Source organism: Chiloscyllium punctatum, chromosome 37 (genome assembly GCF_047496795.1).
Source record: "Chiloscyllium punctatum isolate Juve2018m chromosome 37, sChiPun1.3, whole genome shotgun sequence".
In the NCBI taxonomy this organism is placed as follows: Eukaryota; Metazoa; Chordata; class Chondrichthyes; order Orectolobiformes; family Hemiscylliidae; genus Chiloscyllium; species Chiloscyllium punctatum.
Window position 1 is genome coordinate 51,333,520 of NC_092775.1, and position 23,015 is coordinate 51,356,534.

Sequence of the window (23,015 nt, forward strand, 5' to 3'; positions counted from 1 at the left end):
TTGTTATACATCCAGGTCTGATCTTGCAAAACAACTTTTACCCATTGACTGAAGATACTCAAGTTGGCTAGACTCTCTTCTGAAGTGCCACACAAACTCTGTTAAAAATACACCCAACATGCCATCTGATATCAAGGTCTGAACTACAATAAGCTGCCTGGCTTTCTGATTATTTTTAAATTCAAATGTTTAACAGCAGAAATGTCACTACTGTGTTACCTTTTGGGTTGGGCATGTAAAAATGGATTTGTAACATTAGAACTGCAAGAACAGTGAATATCTACCTGTTAAGCTGGTTGCTCTGAAAGATTCCTGACTCTTAGAAGACCGAGAACGGCCCTGGTTCTTCTGTTTACTACTTGCTGATCTTGCACTGCGGATGTGAACCTCAGTGGCTTTGAAGAAGGCAACCATGAATGGTTGTTTAGTCTGAGGCCCAAGTCTCCCTATCAGACCGGCCATCTTTGGATTGACACTCTGCCCTTTTGAGAAAACACATACATTAAGATTACCATTTCACATAACGTTATATGCAGTAAAGTCTTGCTATTTGTGGGGTTACATTCCTGGAAAGCCATGCAAATTAGTGAACAGTTTGTATGATTTAGAATGGAAGTCGATTGGATAGGTTCCAAACATCTAAAGAGTAGAAAATAAAATTCAATTAAAAACAATAGTTTCAATAAACAAAAGATATCTTACTGTAGAAAGTAGCATAGTGTTCTGAACTCAATTATACTAATTCACAAAATAACAGTATTGTGCAAGTTATGCAACAGTAATGTCACTGGGCTAGTAATTCAAATGCTCACACTAATACTTCTGGGCTATCGGATTACAAATATAGAAAACCAGGAGTAGACCATTCAGCCCTTTGAGCCTGCTCTGTCATTCAGTATGATCATGGTTTGAAGGTGGAGATTATTTCAATGAATAAATATGGAATTAAAAGCTAGTTCAGTGGTGATCATGAAACAATTATTGATTGTCATAAAAAAAATCTGATTCAGAAATGCCTACTATACCTTAAATGGTCCGAACTACCCTCAGCTGCATGGATGGTTTAGAAATGACATAGCAATATTCTCGGTACTGTAAAATGCTATGAAATCCAGGAAATCCTGAAGTTTTTCTGCATCTGCAGCAACAGAATTGTGTTTAACAACAATCCCAGTGACCAGCATTTTCCTCAGTCTCCATCACCATTAAACCAGAAGATCAACTTGGTTCAATGAAAAGTGCAGGATGCAGCAGTAATTGGAATCTGGAATGCACTGCCTCACAGTGTAGTGGAGGCAGGTTCAATTGAAACATTCTTTCCAAAAGGAAATTAAAATTAACATGTGGAAAGGAAGAAGGTGCACAACTACAGGGAGAAGCCAGGGTCGAGAAAAAAATGGGACAGGTGCCAAATTATTTGCTCCTTTGCATGCCAATGCATGCGCCATGGGATGACTGGCTTTCTTTTGTGCTCCAACTGTTCTGTGATTTTGTGCAATACAAGTGTATCAAAAAAGGAGGTACTAACTTTATGAAGCTACAACACTGTCCTACTTACATGCCAAACAGTAGACAAGGAAAGTGATTCCATAGCCGACAGACCTACTCTTTGTAGACCTTACAAATTCAATTATCAATTCGGGGCGGCACGGTGGCTCAGTGGTTAGCACTACTGCCTGGGTTTGATTCCAGCCTCAGTCGACTGTCTGTGTGGAGTTTGTACATTCTCCCCGTGTCTGTGTGGGTTTCCTCCAGGTGCTCTGATTTCCTCCCACAATCCAAAGTTGTGCAGGCCAGGTAAATTGGCCATACTAAATTGCCCATAGTGTTAGGTGCATTAGTCAGGGGTAAATGTGGAGAATGGGTCTGGGTGGGTTACTCTTTGGAGGGTCGATGTGGACTTGTTGGGCCGATGGGCCTATTTCCATACTATAGGGAATCTAATCTAATAGTGGTGGCACTTCAACAACTAACTACAGGAGGAGTTTTCCTCATATTGGGAGGCCAGCCCCTCAGTGGAGGAGGCAAGGTTGAAACATTCATAACCGTTCTCAGCCCCCATACCAAGTGAATAATCCATCACTGCATCCTCCTGAGATCCCCAGCATTACATATGCCAGTCTTTAGCTAATTCAATTCATTTATAAAAAACACAGCTGAACACACTGGATATTGAATTAGCTGCAACTTGAGCCAAGCTGTTCCACTACAGCTATAACAAAGTGGAAAACTGCACTGGTAGGTCTAGCCCACAAGCAACAGACCAATCCCATATGGCCAATTGTCTTCCTCACAGTCACCAGTAAAGTGATAGCATTGACAACAAAACTTTTTATCAAGTGGCACTTGCTCAGCAATAACCTGCTTACACCAATCCTCAGTTTAGAATCCACCAAGGCCACTCATCTCGACTTCATTACTGTTTTGCTTCAAGCACAGGCAAAAAAGTTAAATTCCAGAGGTGATGAGAGAGTGACTGCAATGGAAAAATTGAAGTTGATATGAAATAAGGGAAACCCTTTCATCTGGTTGCAGTTACATTTTGCCAAAAAGGAAAGTTATAGTGGCTATTACAGGCCAATCATCTCAGCATCAGGACATCTCTGCAGAAGTTCCTCAGAGTTGTGTCCTAGACACAACTGCTTCACAACTGCTCCATTTTCAGCTGCTTCATCAATGACGTTCTCTCTATCATAAGTCAGAAGTGGGAATGGTTACTGATGATTGCATAGTATTCAGCACCATTCACAACTCGTCAGGAACTGAAGCAGTCTGTATTCAAATGCATCAAAATCTAGACCATATCCAAGTTTGAGCTGACAAGTGTCAAATAATGTTTGTGCCAGACACGTTCTGAGTAATGACTATCTCCAATAAAAGATAATCTAACCATCACCCCTTGACAATCACTAACATTACCATCACCGAATCCCCCACAATCAACATCCTTGGGGTTATCATTGACCAGAAACTGAACAGGGCCAGTCTCAAATGTTGTGGCTAGATGAGGAGATCAGAAGCTATGAACTCTGTAGCAAGTACACAGAGGTGGCACGGTGGCTCAGTGGTTAGCACTGTTGCCTCACAGCACCAGGGACCCGGGTTCAGTTCCTACCTTGGGCAACTGTCTGTGTGGAGTTTGCACATTCTCCCCGTGTTTGCGTGGATTTCCTCCCACAGTCCAAAGATGTGCAGGTTAGGTGAATTGGCCATGCTAAATTGCGCATCGTGTGAGGTACATTAGTCAGGAGTAAATGTAGGGGAATGGGTCTAGGTGGGTTGCTCTTTGGAGGGTCGGTGTGGACTTGTTGGCCGAAGGGCCTGTTCCACACTATAGGGAATATAATCTAAGTAACTCTCCTTCTGATTCCTCACAGTCTGTCTATCATTCACAAGGCAAAAGTCAGGACTTTGATGGAATACTGTTGAGAGTGTGTTGCTGGAAAAGCACGGCAGGTCAGGCAGCATCCAAGGAGCAGGAAATCAATGTTTCAGGCCGAAGCCCTTCATCAGGAATACTGCCCACTTGCCATGATGAGTACAGCTCCATGAGCATTGAAGAAGCTTGGGACCATCCAGGATGAAACAGCCCACTTGATCTGTACCTCATCTATTTCCTTAAATACACACATCCTCCACTACAGATGCAGAGTGACAGCAGTGTGTTCTTTTTCCAAGGTGGACTTCAACAATTTCAGGGCTCCTTTAACCCACTTTCCAAACCTGTGTCCCCTACCACCTACAATAGCAACAGCAGAAGATACATGTGAACACCACCACTGTGAGTTCCTCTCCAAACCGTACATCATTCTGATTTGTAAATATCACTATTCCTTCACTGACACTGAATCAAGATCCTTTATAACATCACTGTGGTTGCACCTACACCACATGGACTACAGTGGTTTAAGAAGGAAGTTCATCATGGCCTTTCCAGGTTTAGCTGAATGCATGTGTATTGATATAAAGGGTAAGTTTAAAGTTTAATTAAGCTCCCAAGGGGAAGCTGCAAGCATTGTACCAGACCTACAAAATCTAAAAAGAAATAAAATAACGTGGTGGATCAAACCCTCCCAGGTTAGGTTAAAGCTAATCGTTCAGATGCAAAATATGGATCCTGGTGAAGGTACATGTGAAGCAGTAAAGTTGAAAGTGAAAGTTCAGATACAATTAGAAATTTCTGGTTAAAACACTTTCCTACAATGCAAAGGTAGGATAGCCAACAGTGCCAGAGTCTGAATCTTACCAGTTGTTGTCTGCACAAAGAGCTGAAGACCTAGGTTATTGTTTGGATTCACGACCCAATGATTACTTGTGGCTGTAATATCGAATACCAACCACCCTTCCTCTGCAGCCCAGATAGTCCTAGAATCCAGGGGAAACAAGTCGGACTCACTGAAAGAAAATAAAGCCATATGCAATTTCTTGGTAAACTGTATGAAAAGGTTACCTCATTTAGTTCTTAATTTATTTTAGGTTAGTCCCAAATACATATTTTATTTAGTACACATTGCTTCAATGGCACCTGAAAAAGAATGCTTTGCTGGCTGGGATTTACCGAGCAGCGAGGAAGATGATTGTACCAGACCTACAAAATCTAAAAAGAAATAAAATAACGTAGTGGATCAAACCCTCCCAGGTTAGGTTAAAGCTAATCGTTCAGATGCAAAATATGGATCCTGGTTATCCATATTCTATTCTTAGATATCGATCATTTTAGCCACAGAAAACCAGTGCTGGAGTTCCTCAAGGTATGTCTTAAGTCTCCAAAATTTTCAGATGCATGATTAATGACCTACCTTCAATGGAAAGTCAGAGTGCGGATGTTCATAAATATTTGTACAATTTTATAAGTCACAATTTCACACTTCCTCAGAAAGCATCACAGAAGCAGCCTATGCCCATATACCACAAAACTTGGGCAACATGCAGGGGCTCATAAGTGGCAAGAGCCAGGCATGGGTCAGGCAATGACCATCTCCAGCAAAAAAGATAATCCAACTAAGCTTCCTTTATAAAGAAAGTATAATACTGCGAATACTGAAAATCTTAATTCAGAAGCTGCTGGAAATACTTAGCAGGTAAGGCAGCCTCTGTGCATGGAAACAGAATTAGTACAGAGGGATCTGAGTGTTTCAGTATATTAATCACAAAATGTTAGCATTCAGAAACAGCATGTAATTAGGAAAGCAAATGGCATGTCGGCTTGTGTTGCATGGGAGATTAAATCTATTGTAGAGAGGTCTTGCTACAGCTGGAAATGACATTGGTGAGATCATATATAGACTGGAAAGGAATAATTTGATTTGATTAGAGATAGTCAACATGGTTTTCTGAAGGGTAGGCCATGCCTAACTAACCTTATTGAATTCTTCAAGAAGATGACAAAACAGGTGGATGAAGGTAAAGTGTTTGATGTGGTGGAAATGGACTTCAGTAAGGCATTTGATAAGGTTCCCTGCAGTAGACCATTGAACAAAATACAGAGTTTCAGGATTGAAGGTAATTTAGTGAATTGGATCAGAAATTGGCTAGCTGAAAGAAGACAGAGGGTGGTGGTTGATAGAAAATGTTCATCCTGGAGCTCAGTTACCAGTGATGTGCCGCAAGGATCTGTTTGGGGACCACTGCTTTTCGTCATTTTTATAGATGATCTGGATGTGGACGTAGAAGGATGAGTTAGTAAATGTGCAGATGACACTAAGGTAAGTAGAGTTGTGGATAGTGGTGAAGGATGTTGTAGGTTACAGAGGGACATTGATAAGATGCAGAGCTGGGCAGAGAAGTGACAAATGGAGTTTAATGCAGAAAAGTGTGAGGTAGTTCACTTTGGAAGAAGTAACAGGAATGCAGAGTACTGAGCTAATGGTAAAATTCTTGGCAGTAGAAATCTCGGTGTCCAGGTGCATAAATCCCTGAAAGTTGCCATCCAAGTTGATAGGGTTATTAAGAAGGCATATGATGTGTTGACATTTATTGGTAGGGGGATTGAGTTTCAGAGCCATGAGGTCATGCTTCAGCTGTACAGACACTGGTAAGGCCACACCTGAAGTATTGCATACAGTTCTGGTCACCACATTACAGGAAGGAAGCTTTGGAAAGGGCTTAGATGAAATTTACTAGGATGTTGCCTGGTATAGAAGGAATGTCTTTGAGGCTGTTTTCATTGGAGAGAAGAAAGTTGAGAGGTGACTTAATTGAGACGTATAAGATAATCAGTGGGTTAGATAAGTTGGACTTGAGAGCCTTTTTCCTTGGATGGTGAAGGCTAACACAAGGGGACGTAGTCTCCTGAAGGAAGAACACTATTACTTTTGAAGCGCTTCATAGAAGGTTCACTTGGCTGATTCCTGAGGTGAAGGCGTTGCTTTATGAGGAAATGTTGAGCAAGTTGGGCTGATAGTCACTGGAATTTAGAAGAGTGAGAGGTGATATTATTGAAATATAAGACTCTGAGGGGACTTGAGAGGGTGAATGCTGAGAAGATGTTTCCACTTGTGAGTGAATCTAGAATTAGGAGCACTGTTATAAAATATTGTGTTTTCCATTTAAGACAGAGATGAGAGCAATTTCTCCTCTCAGAGGGTCAATCATCTTTGTAATTCATGTCTGCAGAAAATAGTTAGTGGCTGAGTTACTGAATATATATAAAGCTGAATGAAACAGATTTTTGACCACAGTGGAATCAAAGGTTATAATTAACAAGAGAGTGGAAACAATCAGATCTGCCATGTTACTACTGTATGGTGGACCGTGCTATTTGGAGACAAAAGCATGTCAAATTTTGGAAATTATGTAACAATTAATTCACCTCCTGACTCCCCAAAGCCTGCCCACAGGTACAAGGCAGGAGTCAGGTGTGTGATGAAATACTCCCCTCATGCCTGGATGAATGCAGCTCCAACAACATTGAAAAAGCTTGGCACCATCCAGGACAAAGCAACATGCGTGACTGGCATAGTAACCACCACCTTAAACATTCATTCCCTCTTCTAGCGCACACAGTGGCTGCAGAGTATAACATTGTGATATCTTCTCATATCCATGAGCAGCCAAATAGAATCTATGTTGCTGACAGACTTGTGATAAAACAAGGGTCATACTGTGTGAGAACATAGTCTACCTGATATCTAGCTCTTAAAGGCAGTCTAAATCTCTAAGGGCAAGCTCCACTAAATCAAAGGAGGATACCACTCAAAATCCAGCCTCTGTATTTCCACTTTAAGACTATCACTATCCTCTTCAGTGTTCACAACAAATCCAAGTTTTGTGTTATCCCACATGTTGAAATTCTACCCTACATAGCTGAGATTTAAACATGCACATTAGGAGTAAGGGTAGGCCATTTGGTCCCTTTACCTGGCCCATCATTTGATAAGATCATGGTAGATCAAATTCTGGCCTCAACTCCACTCTCATGTCTATCCCCCGATACACTTTGACTCCCACGTCAATCAGAAATTCTGGCGCAGGCTTAACACTATACAATTACTCTTCCTCCACTGTTCTCTGCTGAGGAGAATTCCACAAGTCAATGACTCCCTGTGTGAGGACAGTCCCCTAATTCCAGTCTTAAATGAATGAAACTTATCAATTTTTGAGACGATTTGTAGCTCAGGTTGATGATAAGTATGTAAGTTTGCTCGCTGAGCTTGAAGGTTTGTTTTCAGATGTTTCATCGCCATGTTAGGTTACATCATTAGTAGGAGTCTCTGGTGAAGCACTTGGTGCTACATCCCACCTCTCTATCTATAGGTCTTGGTTTCTTAAGGTGGGTGATGTAATTTCCGTTTCTTTTTTTCAAGAGAAGGTAGATAGGATCTAAATCGATGTGTTTATTGATGGAGATCTGGTTAGAATGCTATGTCTCTATGAATTCTCATGCATGTCTTTGTTTCACATGTGTGTTATCCCAGTGTGTGTTGTCCCAGTCAAAGTGGTATCGTTCTTCTTCTATATGTATAGAAACTAGTGACAGTGGGTCATGTCTTTTGTGAAGAACCTTATTTTTAAACTGCATCACTTAATTCAAATCTTTCCCATAAGGGAAACTTCTTCTTGGCATCCACCCTGTTGTTCCTTTCTGGATATTATGTGTTTGAATAAGACCACCTCTCATTGTTTTAAAACATCTCTGGTACAGACCCAACATGCACAACATCTCCGACCAATATCCCAGGAATGAGACAAAATAAACCTTTTTTGACTTGCTTCTCATAATATTAGCTCTTTCTCAAGTAAGGAGTCCAAAACTGTCTACAGTATTTTAAATTTGATCTCATCAACACACCATCCAACTGTAGCAAAACTTCACTACTTTTAAATTCCATTGTCCTTGTAATAAACAACAACATACCATTTGCCTTCCTCATCACTTGTTCCACATGCATGCTCAATTCCTCTGATTCGTGTACCAGGAAATCCAGATTCTTTTGTAGCGCATAGTTTTGCAAACCATTTTATTCATTTCTATAAGGGCTAGGCCAGTGTTTATGGTCCATCCCAGAGGGCAGTTAACAGTCAACCACATTGCTGTGGATCAGGAGTCACGTGTAGTCCAGATGACATATAGATGGCAGTTTCCTTCTCTAAAGATTATTCATGGACTAGATGGGTTTTTCCTACGTTCTGTCCACACAAGACAGGACTATTCCAGCCTTGCCAATGACTGCTCAATAATCCGCAATGATCTCTTCATTGATGCTCATTTTTGATTCTTCTAGGACCATTTGGCTCCTGACCTCATTTCAGCCTTGGTACAAACCAAGATAAGAGAGCTGAATTCTGGAGGTGGAATGACTGCCTTGTGGAATCAAGAAATTCCAGTATAATTTAGGTTAATTGGAAATTGGGGGGAATCTCTCTATTTGTTGAAACCATATCTAGCACAATTGAAGGTGCTTATGGTGAGAAGATTTGTAGCTCGTTGTTGTGGTTCTGTTCGCCGAGCTGGGAATTTGTGTTGCAGACGTTTTGTCCCCTGTCTAGATGCTTATGGTCATTGGAGGTCAGTCACTTCAGCCCAAGGAGATCATTATAGGAGTTCCTCGGGATGTTGTTTGAGGCCCAACCAAATTCAGCTGCTTCATCAATGACCTTGTCTTCCAGTATAAGATCAAGGCAGGGATGTTTATTGATCATTGCAAAATACTTGTTTCAATTTGGAATTTTTCAGAGAACAAATCTGTTCCTGCCCTCATGCTGGATGTCTTAGATAAAATCTAGGCCTGGTTTGATAAACATACCACACAAGAGCTGGACAGTGTCTGTAACAAGTCTAATGACCCAATATGCCAATAAGTGAAATACATCCATTCCATAATATACAGCCAGTCAGTATTATACAGCTAGTTTTGTGATATCTATCGAATATTTGATACTTACCGTGCACTACACATAGTGCCCAATAGTCAGCTTAAATATTTAATCGTCAGGAACTGTATTCTTTAATCTCATATCGCTTTGGCTTTAAAATGTCAGTTTGGATTGATGTCAAATCAAATGCAGCCTTGTACCATCTTTCAAAGTTCAATGCAGATGTGATCACGTGTGGATGTTTAGTTTACTCCATTCACTTAAAACTGAGGATCGCAGTAAATGGAAAATATTCACAACTTGCCAGCACAGTGCATCATCCCCACAATGGTAGTAAATGCATACTTTTTAAACTGTAAACTGATAAATGTGCCTTTCAAGGAAAACAAAGCAGTGTTGATTTTAGTGACCTATACAAAGGTTTGGCGGCAAAACTTCAGTGTTTAATATTCAGTTGAGGTGTGTTTATTGATGCAATAATAAAAATAACATTACCCATAGTGCACCTCAGCAGGGCTTGCCATAATTTGTCACCTGTGTCTGATTTTATTCACAAAACCAAGTAACTCAAGTTGGGGCTCTTATATTGCAGTGGTACTATCTCTATCTTTGGGCCAGGAAATATGGGTTCAAGTCCCACTTGCTCCAGAGATGTGTAGTACCATCACTGAAAAAGTTGATTAGGAAAAACATACAAATAAAAACTCAACTTTGGGGTCTTGTGGTGTAGGCCTAGTGTTCTTATCTCTGAGTCAGGTGGCCTGGATTCAAGTCCCCACTGCTCCAGAGGTATGTAATAACCTGAAATAGGTGGATTGGAATATAGCTGAATAATTCAACTACCCTAATTCCGATTTCAATCTTGCAGTTGAAGGCCACCTGATTTATACTGGAAGTAAAGACTCAATGAGAACAATAGATCAGCGGTATCAAAGAAATTTATGTTGTTGTGGTAGTATTCTTATCACTGGACCAGAAGGTCAGGGTATAAATCCCACTTCAAAACTATAGACCAGTGAGCCTGACGTCAGTGTTGGAGGCAAGTTGTTGGAGGGAACCCTGAGGAACAGGATTTACATGTATTTGGAAAGGCACGGCCTGATTAGGGATAGTCAACATGGCTTTGTGCGTGGGAAATCATGTCTCACAAACTTGATTGAGTTTTTTCAAAGAATTAACAAAGGATTGATGAGGGCAGAGTGGTGGACGTGATCTATGAGGCGTTCGACAAGGTTCCCCATGGGAGACTGGTTAGCAAGATTAGATCACATGGAATACAGGGAGAACTAGCCATTTGTATAAAGAACTGGCTTGAAGGTAGAAGACAGAGGGTGGTGGTGGAGGGTTATTTTTCAGACTGGAGGCCTGTGACCAGTGGAGTGCTACAAGGATCAGTGTTGGGTCCACTACTTTACCTCACTTATATAAATGGTTTGGAGATGAGCATAAATGGTACAGTTAGTAAGTTTGCAGATGACACCAAAACTGTTGGTGTAGTGGACAGCGAAGAAGGTTACCTCAGATTACAATAGGACCTTGATCAAATGGGCCAATGGGCTGAGTGGCAGATGAATTTAATTTAGATAAATGTGAGGTGCACCATTTTGGGAAAGCAAGTCTTAGCAGGACTTGTACACTTAATGGTAAGGTCCTAGGGAGTGTTGCTGAACAGAGACCTTGGAGTAAAAGTAGAGTCGCAGGTAGATAGGATAGTGAAGAAGGCATTTGATATGCTTTCTTTTCTTGGTCAGTGCATTAAGGATAGGAGTTGAGAGGTCATGTTGTGGCTGTACAGGATATTAGTTAGGCCACATTTGAAGTATTGCACGTAATTCTGGTCTCCTTCCTATTGGAAGGATATTGTGAAACTTGAAAGGGTTCAGAAAAGATTTACAAGGATGTTGCCAAGTTTGGAGGATTTGAGTTATAGGGAGAGGTTGAATAGGCTAGGGTTGTTTTCCCTGGAGCACGAAGGCTGAGGGGTGACCATAAAGAGGTTTATAAAATCATGATGGGCATGGATAGGACAAATGGACAAAGTCTTTTCCCTGAGGTGGGGGCGTCCAGATCTGGAGTGCATAGGTTTAGGGTGAGAAGGGAAAGACATAAAAGAGACCTAAGGGGCAAATGTTTCACGCAGAGGGTGTATCAAATGAGCTACCAGAGGAGTCTGGTACAATTGCAACATTTAGAAGGCATCTGGATGGGTATATGAATAAGAAGGGTTTAGAGGGATATGGGCCAAGTACTGGCAAATGGGAGTAGATCGGGTTGGGATATCTGGTCAGCATGGACGAGGTGGACCAAAGGGTATGTTTCTGTGCTGTACATCTCTTTGACTGTATGTGTTGGCCACAGAGGCAGGTCATTGGGTATTCAAACAGATTGATTAAAAAAATATAATTTATATTTTATTTACAAGATGCAATGTAGCAACTGACCAAACTTCCTCCAACAGTGTCTTCCAAACTTGAAACCTCTACCAATTAGAAGAACATAGGCAGGAAGTGCATGGGAACATCATCAACTGCAAGTCTTCCTTCAAACCACACATCATCCCGATGCTTTGCTATTCCTTTGCTATCACTGGGTAAAAAATTCAGGACTCCCTTCCTAACAGCATTGTAGGTATCCCTACACCATCATGGGGAACAGTGATATGAGAAGTTGTGGGTGTTGATCACCAGATGACATTCAGTAGGGTGACACGTTAAAGAATTATTGTACCAGATAGGAATTCATGGTGTTGAGGTTAATGTATTTGCATGGATTGAGGATTGCTTAACACACAGAAGACAAAGATGCTGAATTACTGGATTGTTTTCACATTTAAAAGATATAACTCATGCAATGCCGCTAGTATCAGTCCTGGGGTCTTAATTACTTAGCATCTATTTTAATGACTTGGAGGAGGAGACAGATGTAATGTAGCCAAAATTGCTGATGATAAAAGAATACGTGGCAGGGCATGTTGTGATGAGTACATAAGGAAACTGCAAGGGTATGTAGGTATTAATAGCAAAAAGTGATTTTGGGGTAGTAGGCGCAGAATCTTTGTGGGTAGCAGTCAGTCAGGATGTGTGACAGAACATAAATCAGGAAATAGAAAAGGCATTTAAGAAAGGCATTGTTATAATAATTACAAGGGACTTCAATATGCAGGTAGACTGAAAAAGATCTGGTTGGTAATGGATCTCAAAAAAAGGAATTTGTAAAATGTCTACAAGATGATTCTGGGAACAGCTTGTGGTAGAGTCCACAAGTGAATAGGCAATTCTGGATTTGCTGAAGTGGAATGAGACAGACTTGATTAGGGAGGTTGACTTGAAGGAATCCCCTGAGGGGCAGTGACCATAATATGATTGAATTCACCCTGTAGTTTGAGAGGAAGGTGCTAGAATCAGATGTAACAGTATTACAATTGAGTAAAGGGAATTTCAAAGACATGAGAGCAGAGCTGGTCAGTTAATTGGAAGGAGAGCCTGGTAGGGAATACAGAGGAACAGCAATGCCAGGAGTTTATTGGGGTTAATTCAGGAGACACAACAGTAATTCATCCCTTGGAAGAAGAAACATACTAAGGGGACAGTTAGGCAACATTAGCTGACAAGGGAGGTCAGGGCAGCATAAAAGCAAAAGAAAAAGTGTACAATATGGTGAAGATTTGTGGGTAACCAGAGAATTGAGAAGCCTTTAAAAACCAGCTGAGGACAACAAAAAAGCAATAAAGGGGGAGAAGATCAAATATTACAGTAAGCTATCTCATAGTAGGAAAGAAGATTGCAAGCATGTTTTAGTTAGAAAAAGGTCAAGGGGGCAAGAATATACATTGGATTGCTGAAAAATGAGGTTGGCGAAGTAGCAATGGGGAACAAAGAAATGGCAGAGGAACTGTATAGGTACTTCGCATCAATGTTCACAGTGGAAGACACCAGCAACATACTTCAAGAGAGTTGGGGGTCAAAGATAAGCATAGTAGCCATCACTAAGGAGAAGGTACTGGAGAATCTGAAAAGTCTGAAGTTGGATAAATCACCTGCACCAGCTGGATTACACTCCAGAGTTATGAAGGAGCTAGCTGAGGAGATTATAAAGGCATTAGAGGTGATCTTTCAGGAATCACTGGAGTGCCCCAGAGGACTGGAAAATGACTAGAGTAACACCCCTATTTAAAAAGGGAATGAGTCAGAAGGCAGCTGGTTAGCCTGACCTTGATCACTGGTAAGATTTCAGTGTTCATTGTAACAGTTGAAATTGTGGAGTACTTGGAAGGGCATGGTAAAATAGAGCAAAGTCAGCATAGCTTCATCAAGGGGTGATCATGTCTGCGAAATCTGTTAGAATTCTTTGAGGAGTTAACAAGCAAGTTAGACAAGGAAAGCCATTGGACATGATCTATTTCGATTTCCAGAACGCCACATAGGAGACTGATGAATAATAAAAAAGCCCATGGTGTTATGGGCAAGATACTGGCATGGATAGAGGATTGGCTAACTGGCAGAAGACAGAGATTGGGATGAAAGGGGTCTTTTTCAGGATAGCAACTGTAGACTAGTGGAGTTGTGTAGAAATCAGTGTTGGGAGCACAACTACTCACACCATACATTAATGATGTGAATGTTGGAACTAAGTGCATCATTGCTAGGTTTGCACATCACACAATAGACAATAGACAATAGGTGCAGGAGTAGGCCATTCTGCCCTTCGAATCTGCACCACCATTCAATATGATCATGGCTAATCATCCTTAATCAGTAGCCTTCATCCTTAATGAGTAGGTGAAGGAACAGGTAGTGTTGAGGAAGCAAGTAGGCTGAAAAAGAACTTGGACAGGCTTGGAGAGTGAGCAAAGAAGTGACAGGTGGAAATAATGTGGGAAACTGTGAGGTTATGCGCCATGGTAGGAGGAATAGACAACTTTTTAAATGGGGAAAGGCTTCAAAAATCTGAAGCACAAAGGGACTTGGGAGTCATAGTTGAGGATTCTCTTAAAGTTAGCATGAATGTTCTGTTGGCAGTTAGGAAAGAAAATGCATTGTTAGCATTAATTCAAGAGGCCAGAATACAAGAGCAGGGATGTACTACTGAGGCTGTATAAGGCTCTGGCAAAATTGCATTTGGAATATTTGTGAACAGTTTTGGGCCTCGTATCTAAGAAAGTTTGTGCTGGTATTAGAGGGGGTCCGGGTGGTTCACATGAATGTTCCCAGGGATGAAGGGCTTGTAATGTGAAGAGCAGGTGAGGATTCTGGATCTGGACTCGATTGAGTTTTAAATGATGCTGGGTGGAGGGGTTCTCTTTGAAACTTATAGAAAATTGAGAGGTCTGGATAGAATTGACAGAGAGAAAAAATTTCCATTAACATTTTCTAACATGCGGAGGCCTTGGCTGATATTTTTGCACCATAGTTAGCAATGGTTGAGGTCCTGGAATACTGAAAGACTCCAAAGAAAAGTTTGGGATCTATAGACCAGTAAACTTAATATCTGTGGTGGGTAAGTTACTTAAGAAGAATCTGTGATAACATATACATGCTTTTGGAAAGACAAGGTTTGATCAGGAGTAGTCAACATGGCTTTGTGAGTAGGAGATCATGCCTCACAAATTTGTTAGACTTCTTTGATGAAGTGACCAGGAAGATTGACAAGGGCGGGTTGGTAGACATAGTCTATATGGATTTAAGTAAGGCATTTGATAAGGTTTCACATGGTAGGCTGCTCTGGGAGGTTAGATCACATGGAATCCAGGGTGAGCTGGCAAAGACATATAAAATTGGCTTAATGATAGGAAGCAGAGGGTACTAGTGGAAGGATGCTTGTCAGACTGGAGGCCTGTGACTAGTCGAGTGCCTCAGGATTGGTGTTGGGCCCATTATTGTTTGTTATCTATATCAATGATTTGGATGAGAATGTACAAGACATGATTAGTAAGTTTGCAGATGACATTAAAATAGGTGGTATCGTGGACAGTGAGGAAGGTTATCAGAAATTACAGCAGGACCTTGAGCAGCTGAGGGATGGTCTGAGAAATGGCAAACAGAGCTTATCATAGATAAGTGTGAGGTCTTGCATTTTGGAAAGTCAAATCAAGGTAGGAGTTTCATGATGAATGGTAGTACTTTAAGGAGTGTAATGGATCAGAGTAAACTAGGAGTTTAGGTTCACAGTTCTCTGAAGGTGGAGTCACAGTTTGACAGGGCAATGAAGATGGCTTTTGGCACACTGACCTTTATCAGTTAGGGCACTGAGTATAGAAGTTCTGAAGTTGTATTGCAGCTGGTACAGGATGCTGGTGAGGCCAGACTTGGAGTATTATATTCAGCTTTGGTACAGGAAGGATGTTATTCAACTTGAAAGAGTGCAGAGAAATTTACAAGGATGTTGCTTGGACTCAGTTGTCTGAGTTATAGGGAGAGGTTGGACAAGCTATGACTTTTTTTCTTTACAGCATAGGAGACTGAGAGGTGACCTTATAGAAGTATATATGATCGTGAGAGGCATAGATAGGGTAAATACACTCAGTCTTTTTTCCAGGGTGGGGGAATCAAGGACTAGAGGGCATCAGTTTAAGTTAAGAGGGGAAAGAATAAAAGGGAACCTAAGGGGCAACTCAGGTGTTCCAATCTTGAACTACCAGACATTGTTACAGAAATATTACGCTCCTTTCAGGGGTTAGTGAATGTTTGAAATTCTCCAGCCCAGAGAGGTATGGAGGCTAGATTACTGTAAGTTTTTAAATAGGAAGTAGATAAATGTGGAGAGGTTGAGGACTATTTCTGAGCTAGCACAAAAGAGGTTTGGGACAGATGATCTTATAGAATGACAGAGCAGGCCTTTAGGAATGAATACCTTACTCTAGCTCCTGGTATAAATTACGTGAGATAATCAGAGGATCTCCATTTCCTTTAAAAGTGAATTATGTCTTTAACAGATCATTGGGTACAGCTGGAACTACTTGGTCAGATGTCTTTACAAGTTAATCATCACCTGATATGATAGAATACTAATTTATAAAATGTGTATCAGCATGATTTGACAGTGTGAAGATTTTGGTGGGAACAGTCAGGTTTATCTCCTAGTGAGAAGATGTACATGAACAATTAATATGTTAAATTGTCCTCAAAAGTAATATTTTCTGCCCCAACTAGAACTGAGCCACTAGGACACATTATTTATCTAACGGGAAATTGTTTGCACATACTTCTTTGATTTAGCCAGCCAGATGTTCTAGACTGGGGATAATTAATGCTGAGAATCTGTCATCTTATATTTATTTCCAAAAGAGTTTCGTATTAGTCTAATGCCTTGGCATTCGTAGATCTAATGACATGTTGTACTCTCATGATGGTGAGGCTGTACAATGCAGCAGACCACAACAGTTTTTGACAAACAATCAGGATTCTTTGAGAGTATTTCAGACACTGGAGGTTTTGTTTAAATATTAATGTTTGCTCAGTCACAGTTCATATAACAACATGTTACTTTCATTGTGTACATGCTGTTCATGTTGTGCATCAGTCATGAGTTAAGTGACCAGCTAACAGGAGTTGAAAAGTGTGGTGCTGGAAAAGCGCAGCAGGCCAGGCAGCATCCGAGGAACAGGAGAATCGACGTTTCGGGCATAAGCCCTTCTTCAGAAATGAGCCAGCTAACAGCCCTTGATACCCAGTAACCAGTCTCTGGTTTATGGTACTGGCTCAAATTCTGATGGTACTGTCTACCACTGCAAAATGAAGGCATTATGACTGCTGCCAGAAGAATGAATCATCTGGCTGCACGATGTGCTATGTTTGTTCACACCTGTGCTGGTTGACTACCTGAGAGAGTGAAATCCTTTTCTGTTGAACATAAGAAATAGGTGCAGGAGTGAGTAACTGAGTCCCTCCAGCCTAGTCTCAATTTTCTACCATAATACCATTTACCAGCGCTATCCCAAATCCTTTGAAATCCATATTGTCTTGAAATCTATTGAACTCTTGTCTTAGACATATGCAACGATTAAGTCTGCACAATCCTCTGGGTAGAGAATTCCAAAGACTTACCATCCTTTAAGAGAAAGAATTCCTCTTCATCATAGTCTTAGACTGTCACCATTTAAAGTGAAATCATGTTCCTTGTTTCTCAACACGCCCACGCAATGTCAAACAACTTTCCTATATTGATTCTGTCAATCCCAGTTTATGGATATTTCAGTGAGCTCTGCTTTCATTTTTCTGAAATCCTGAAAATACTGGCTTCTTGACCTTTTCCCACCATTCCATTAGTCAGTGCAGTTATTCTTAATTGCAATATCTATGGCAAGTACAGAGGAACCTTGATTATCCGAATGAGATGGGCAAGCATTATTTCGTTCGAATAATCGATTATTCGGTTAATCGATTAAATGCCTTTCCTCTGGCGCTGGAAGTTTGTAAAGTTTTCCCCCTGTTCAGAAAACGAAGCAGTAGCACATTGCACGTGAGACCCTGCCCCTTGCCCCCATCCAACGCTGCCCTTGCCTGGCCCACTCCCCACCCCCCCCGCCACCCTCTCAATGGCAGCCGAACTGGACACCTGCTGCTGCTGCCTTTGTGGGGTAAGTCTCCAAATAGTGTGCGCGCATGCACACACACAACTTTTTACTGCAACTTTTTGACAGGTTTCACCTTTAATCTATACAGGACAATGTTGGAGAGATTATCTGCGCAAGAGGGGTTTAGGGTACACCGATGTGTAAAACTCCAGAGAAAATGTGGAGAGAGAGAGAGAGGGCGTGGGAGGTCCGTTATTTGGAGACGGTGCCTGTTTAATCACTGTAAATCACGTCTTTGATGCAATGTTTCTATTGGGACCTTGAGATCGCCTTCAGATAATCCGATATTCGGATGATTGATATGCGGATAATTGTAGTTCCTGTGTATATCTTTCCTTAGGTAAGGAGAAGAAAACTGTATATAATACTCAATGTACAGTATCATCGGGTCCCTGGATAACAAAACTAACATTTGCAGTTCCAGTATGCAAAGTGGTGTGGGTGTAGTTAGTGGAAAAGCAAGCATTTCTCAGGAAGGGAACGTTAATTCCACTTCTGTCTGTCAAGAGAAAGTAAAATAAATTCAGTTCATTTGCATGTAAAGACTTAGGGAGCTCTCTCAAGTGTCAGGAGGAGAAAGTGAGGACTGCAGGTGCTGGAGAGCAGAGTCAAGAGTGTGGTACTGGAAAAGCACAGCAGGTCAGGCAGCATCAGAGGAACAGGGGAATTGACATTTTGGGCATAAGCCCTTCATCAGAAATGAGGCTTGTGGGCTGGGAATGCTGAGAGATAAATGGGGTGGCTAGGGAGAAGGTAGGTGAGAGTGCAATAGGTAAATGAAGGTGGGTGGGAAGGTGATAGGTCAAAGAGGAGAGAAAAGACGATGGACAGGTCAAGAGGGTGGTGTCGAGTTGGAGGCATGGGACTGCGATGGGGAGGTAGAGGAAATGAGAAAACTGGTGAAATACCCAATAATCTCACATGGTTGCACGGTCCAAATGTGGAAGATGAGGGGTTCTTCCTCCAGGCATCAGGTGGTTAGGGTTTGTCGATGGAGGGGGCCCAGGATCTGCGTGTCCTTGGTGAAGTGGGACAAGGAGTTGAAGTGTTCAGCCATGGGGCGTTGGGGTTGGTGCGGGTGGAAGGTGAAGACCAAGATGTGTTCTGTCTTTGTTGCATTGGGAGGGGTGGGGTTCAAGGGCAGAGTGCAGGAAGTGGAGGAGATGCACTGGAGGGTATCATCAACCACATGGGAGGGGAAATTGCGGTCTTTGAAGAAGGAGGCCATCTGGTCCTACTGGGACATCCCCCAACCCCACTTCCAACCATTTATTTCTCAATCACCCGGACCACAAGTTTCATTCCTCATGAAGGACTTATGCCCAAAACATCAATTTTCTTGCTCCTCAGATGCTGCCTGCCCTGCTGTGCTTTTCCAGCACCACACACTGCACTCTGTCAAGTGTCAGTGGATAGCAAACAATGCGATACTGCAAATATCACATGTTTCAGCCTGGAAAGGGTCACAAGAATGAAGTTAATTGCCACAGTCACCTTCATAACCAGTGGTAGTGCCATTCTTGCTGTGCTGTGAGCCTGTAGTTATGGCTGCATCAAGTGGTATATTTCAGTGACCGCTTCCTGACTAGTGTGGAAAGAGAGTTGCTTCAGCTCATTTGGCTGGAGAGCTGCTTTGTGATGCAGTGTGTTGCTAACAGAGTGGGTTCAATTCCTGCACCGGGTGAAGTTACCATGAAGGATTCTCCTTCTGGGACGGCACGGTGGCTCAGTGGTTAGCACTGCTGCCTCACAGCACCAGGGTCCCAGATTCAATTCCAGCCTTGGGTGACTGTCTGAGTGGAGTTTGCACCTTTTCCACATGTCTACGTGGGTTTCCTCCATGTGCTCCGGTTTCCTCCCACAGTCCAAAGATGTGCAGGTCAGGTGAATTGGCCATGTTAAATTGCCCATAGTGTTAGGTGCATTAGTCAGAGGGAAATGTGTTTGGATGGGTCCCTCTTCGGAGGATTGTGTGGATTGATTGGGCTGAAGGGCCTGTTTCCACACTGTAGGGAATCTAAACCTCTCACCTCACCTGAGGTGTGTTGACCCTCAGGTTAAACCACCAATAGTTATCACTCTCTAATGAGAAAGCAGTCCTATGGTCTAATAAGACTACAGCGTCTTTACCCATACTAAAGTGAAGATGTCTGATGTACTGTCCTTTACATATTTTTGAAGTGCAAGGACACTCTTGAGAAGTTGTATAGAATGGTTGTTGGTGTTGCTATTAGCACATTTGAAATTGTTCAGCAAATGTTGCCCAATTGTGAAATCAATTATCACAGTAGTCCCTTTGTTTTGAGCTTTGCAAGCACATGCAGGTTGTGTATTACATATTCTGCCTATTGCAGATAAATAAAGAATCATATTATTTAATTTGATCGCCTCATTTGGTCATGAGGGCTATGTACCTGGCATCGTATCAGCAATGAAATTCATCCATGGTATTGCTAAATCATGTGGGAAACAGAATTTGTCTTTCTACTGATGGCAGAATTCTGTTTATGGAAAAGAACATGTGCATTGCCACTGCATAGGAGCAGTGTGAAATGGCATGATTAATCTGTTTTCAAATTTTTGAAATACTTTGCATTTCCAGGGTAATCTTATGTAGACCATATGTCAGGAACATAAATGGTGGCCTTTTTTTCATGTTGAGTTTCCATGATATGCAGTGGACAGCGATTTAATTAAAATAGCTATTGCCCCACAAGATAATGGGTGAAAGAACTCCACAGAGTATCCCATCAGCAAGTCACCTTATATTTACAAGTGGAAAGCCCTTGACACTGCTCTAGCTCTCTCGGAGCCAGCTTTCAGAGTGTCAGAATGTCTGACACCCTTCTTTTTACTGTCAGGCAGGGGTCTCTGATTGGACCAGAATAACAGCCCCAACCAGGGAACTTATATTCTATGACATCCACCTGGGTGACCTCGTTACAATCACTACAGTAGGTCAAGCTTGCAAGATGAGCAAATAGCTAGGGCAGTGTCTACAAGATTGCCGATAAGACAAATCCTTTTGTAACATAAATGAGTACATGGATGAGGGAAAGTAGGCTTGTGATAGACAATAGTGTAGAGTCCATTGACACATTTCTCAAGCAGCTCATTCAGCAAAGGGATTGTTGTTCAGTTGCTCTATTTCAAAGATGAATTTGAGTATAGGATGGAGAGTATTATGGTGTAGGAAAATCCTTCCACACTGCTGCAGATTCAGAGATCGCAATCATATTTTCTAAGTATGAGATTTCACACAAGGTAGAACATTTATAATGGACTTTCCATCTCTACCTCTACCTAATAGAAAATACACCATAATTAGCTGTTCCTGTTTGTCACCTTAACTTGAGATTGCAATTTGAGGTTCAATAAATTGCTTTTACAGATTACCCACTTTACACTGGACCCTATTTCATTGCTGTTTTTTCTTATATTTCTATTGCATGTGTGTATGTATATTTCAATACCATTAAAGACAATACAACAAAAAGGAACAACTAGTGCATAGTATATAACCTCTGTAGATCTATATTGTACTTACTTTTTAAGTTGCCTGAAGATTGAAAATGCTCCCCCCCAAAAAAAACCCAAAGAACTTCAGATGCTGGAAATCAGAAACAAAACAGAAATTGCTGCAAAAACTCAATAGGTCTGACAGCATCTTTGGAGAGAAATCAGAGTTACACTTCTGGTCCGGTGACCTTTCTTCAGAACTGATGGTAGCTTGGAAAAGATTGGTATTTATGCAGAAGATGGGCTGGGGAGAGGAGATATTGGAGATAGAGCCAAAACAGAAAGAAAAACAGAGAGACAAAGGACTGGATAAAGATCAGACTGGGAGAACAAATAGTTGCTAATGGGGATCGTTCGCAGCTGACAATGGGTTGTATGTGGTAATAATGAAGACAAGGCCTGGTGTGTGGGGGTTGGGGTAAATTCATGGGAGAAAGTGCTGCAGCCCTAAAATTGTTGAACTCGATTTTAAGTGCAGAAGGCTGAAGAGTTTGTAAATGGAAAATAAGGTGCTATTCTTTCGCTGGAGCACTGCAGGAAGCCTGAGCTATATTGGTCAGGGAACATGGCAGAGTGTTGAAGTGACCGGCAACCAGAAGCTCAGGGTTTTTGCCGATAGAATGTAGGTGTTCTGCAAAATGGTCACCCAGTCTGCGTTTCGTTTCCCCAATGTAGAGAGAAATTGGACACTGGGAAAATATCCAGATCCCTTTGTGTGCAGGTTTATCATATTCTTAGGATTAGAATAAGGGTTACTTACTAAATACACAATTTTTAATTCTATAGAATAACTCATACTTCTTTTCAATTTAAATTTCTTCCTATTTAATTAACAGATTTAAATCAAGAAAGTAAGAAACTGTAAGTTAGTTAGCTTAACATCTATTATACGGAAAATGCTCAAATCTGTTAATGAGGAGGTCATAGACGGGAACTTAGAAAAGTTCAGTGCAATTGGGCAGAGTCAGCATGGTTTTGTGAAAGCAAAGTCATACTTGACCATTTTATTGCAGTCTGTTAAAAGAAGTCTGAGGTGTGCTGGGGTTGCCAGGAGGCATTGAATAAGGTGGCATATCAAAGGCTACTACACAAAATAAGAGCTCGTGTTGTAGGAAGTAACATACTAGCATGTTACCGCACAGAGGGTTGTTTATATAACAGGAAATAAAGGTGAAGCATTAATGGAACATTTTTTGAGTTAGCAAGACATATGAGGTTGAGTACCAAAGAGTTCAGTGCTGAAGCCTCAATTGTTTATCGTCTTTACAAATGCCTTAATGTAGGATTGCTAATTTTGCTGATAGGTAGAAATTAAAAAAGAATTATGTCAAAGCTTTTGGTCTTGGGCTCACCACGATGTATGCGTAAACACAAATGTAAAGGGGAAAAACATTTTATATTGTATGAGGAGAGAGTGCTGATTAGTTGGCAAGTATATTTGAATTGTGGAGGTGTTGCCTGCTAGATTATCACTGCCAATTAATTGCCAAAGTTTGCTTAAATTTAACTAGGCAGGTTGACTTTGATTGGCCAAAGTATTGCCCTGAGGAATGAACCAGAGAATGGCTGCTAGCATTGAAACAGGCACAATATGTATGTGTTCTTCCTG

At 41.4% G+C, this 23,015-nt stretch overlaps 1 protein-coding gene across 1 annotated transcript in view; it reads right to left on the minus strand.

Moving 5' to 3' along the window:
- Positions 1-23,015, minus strand: part of bmp7b (bone morphogenetic protein 7b) — a 141,155-nt gene that overhangs the window by 17,152 nt on the left and 100,988 nt on the right. Inside the window, exons 3-4 of the mRNA XM_072556822.1 lie at positions 4,247-4,395; positions 285-482 (exon numbers count right to left, since the gene is read on the minus strand). Of these exons, the coding sequence (XP_072412923.1) occupies positions 285-482; positions 4,247-4,395 (347 nt within the window). The remainder of the gene's footprint in view (positions 1-284; positions 483-4,246; positions 4,396-23,015) is intronic.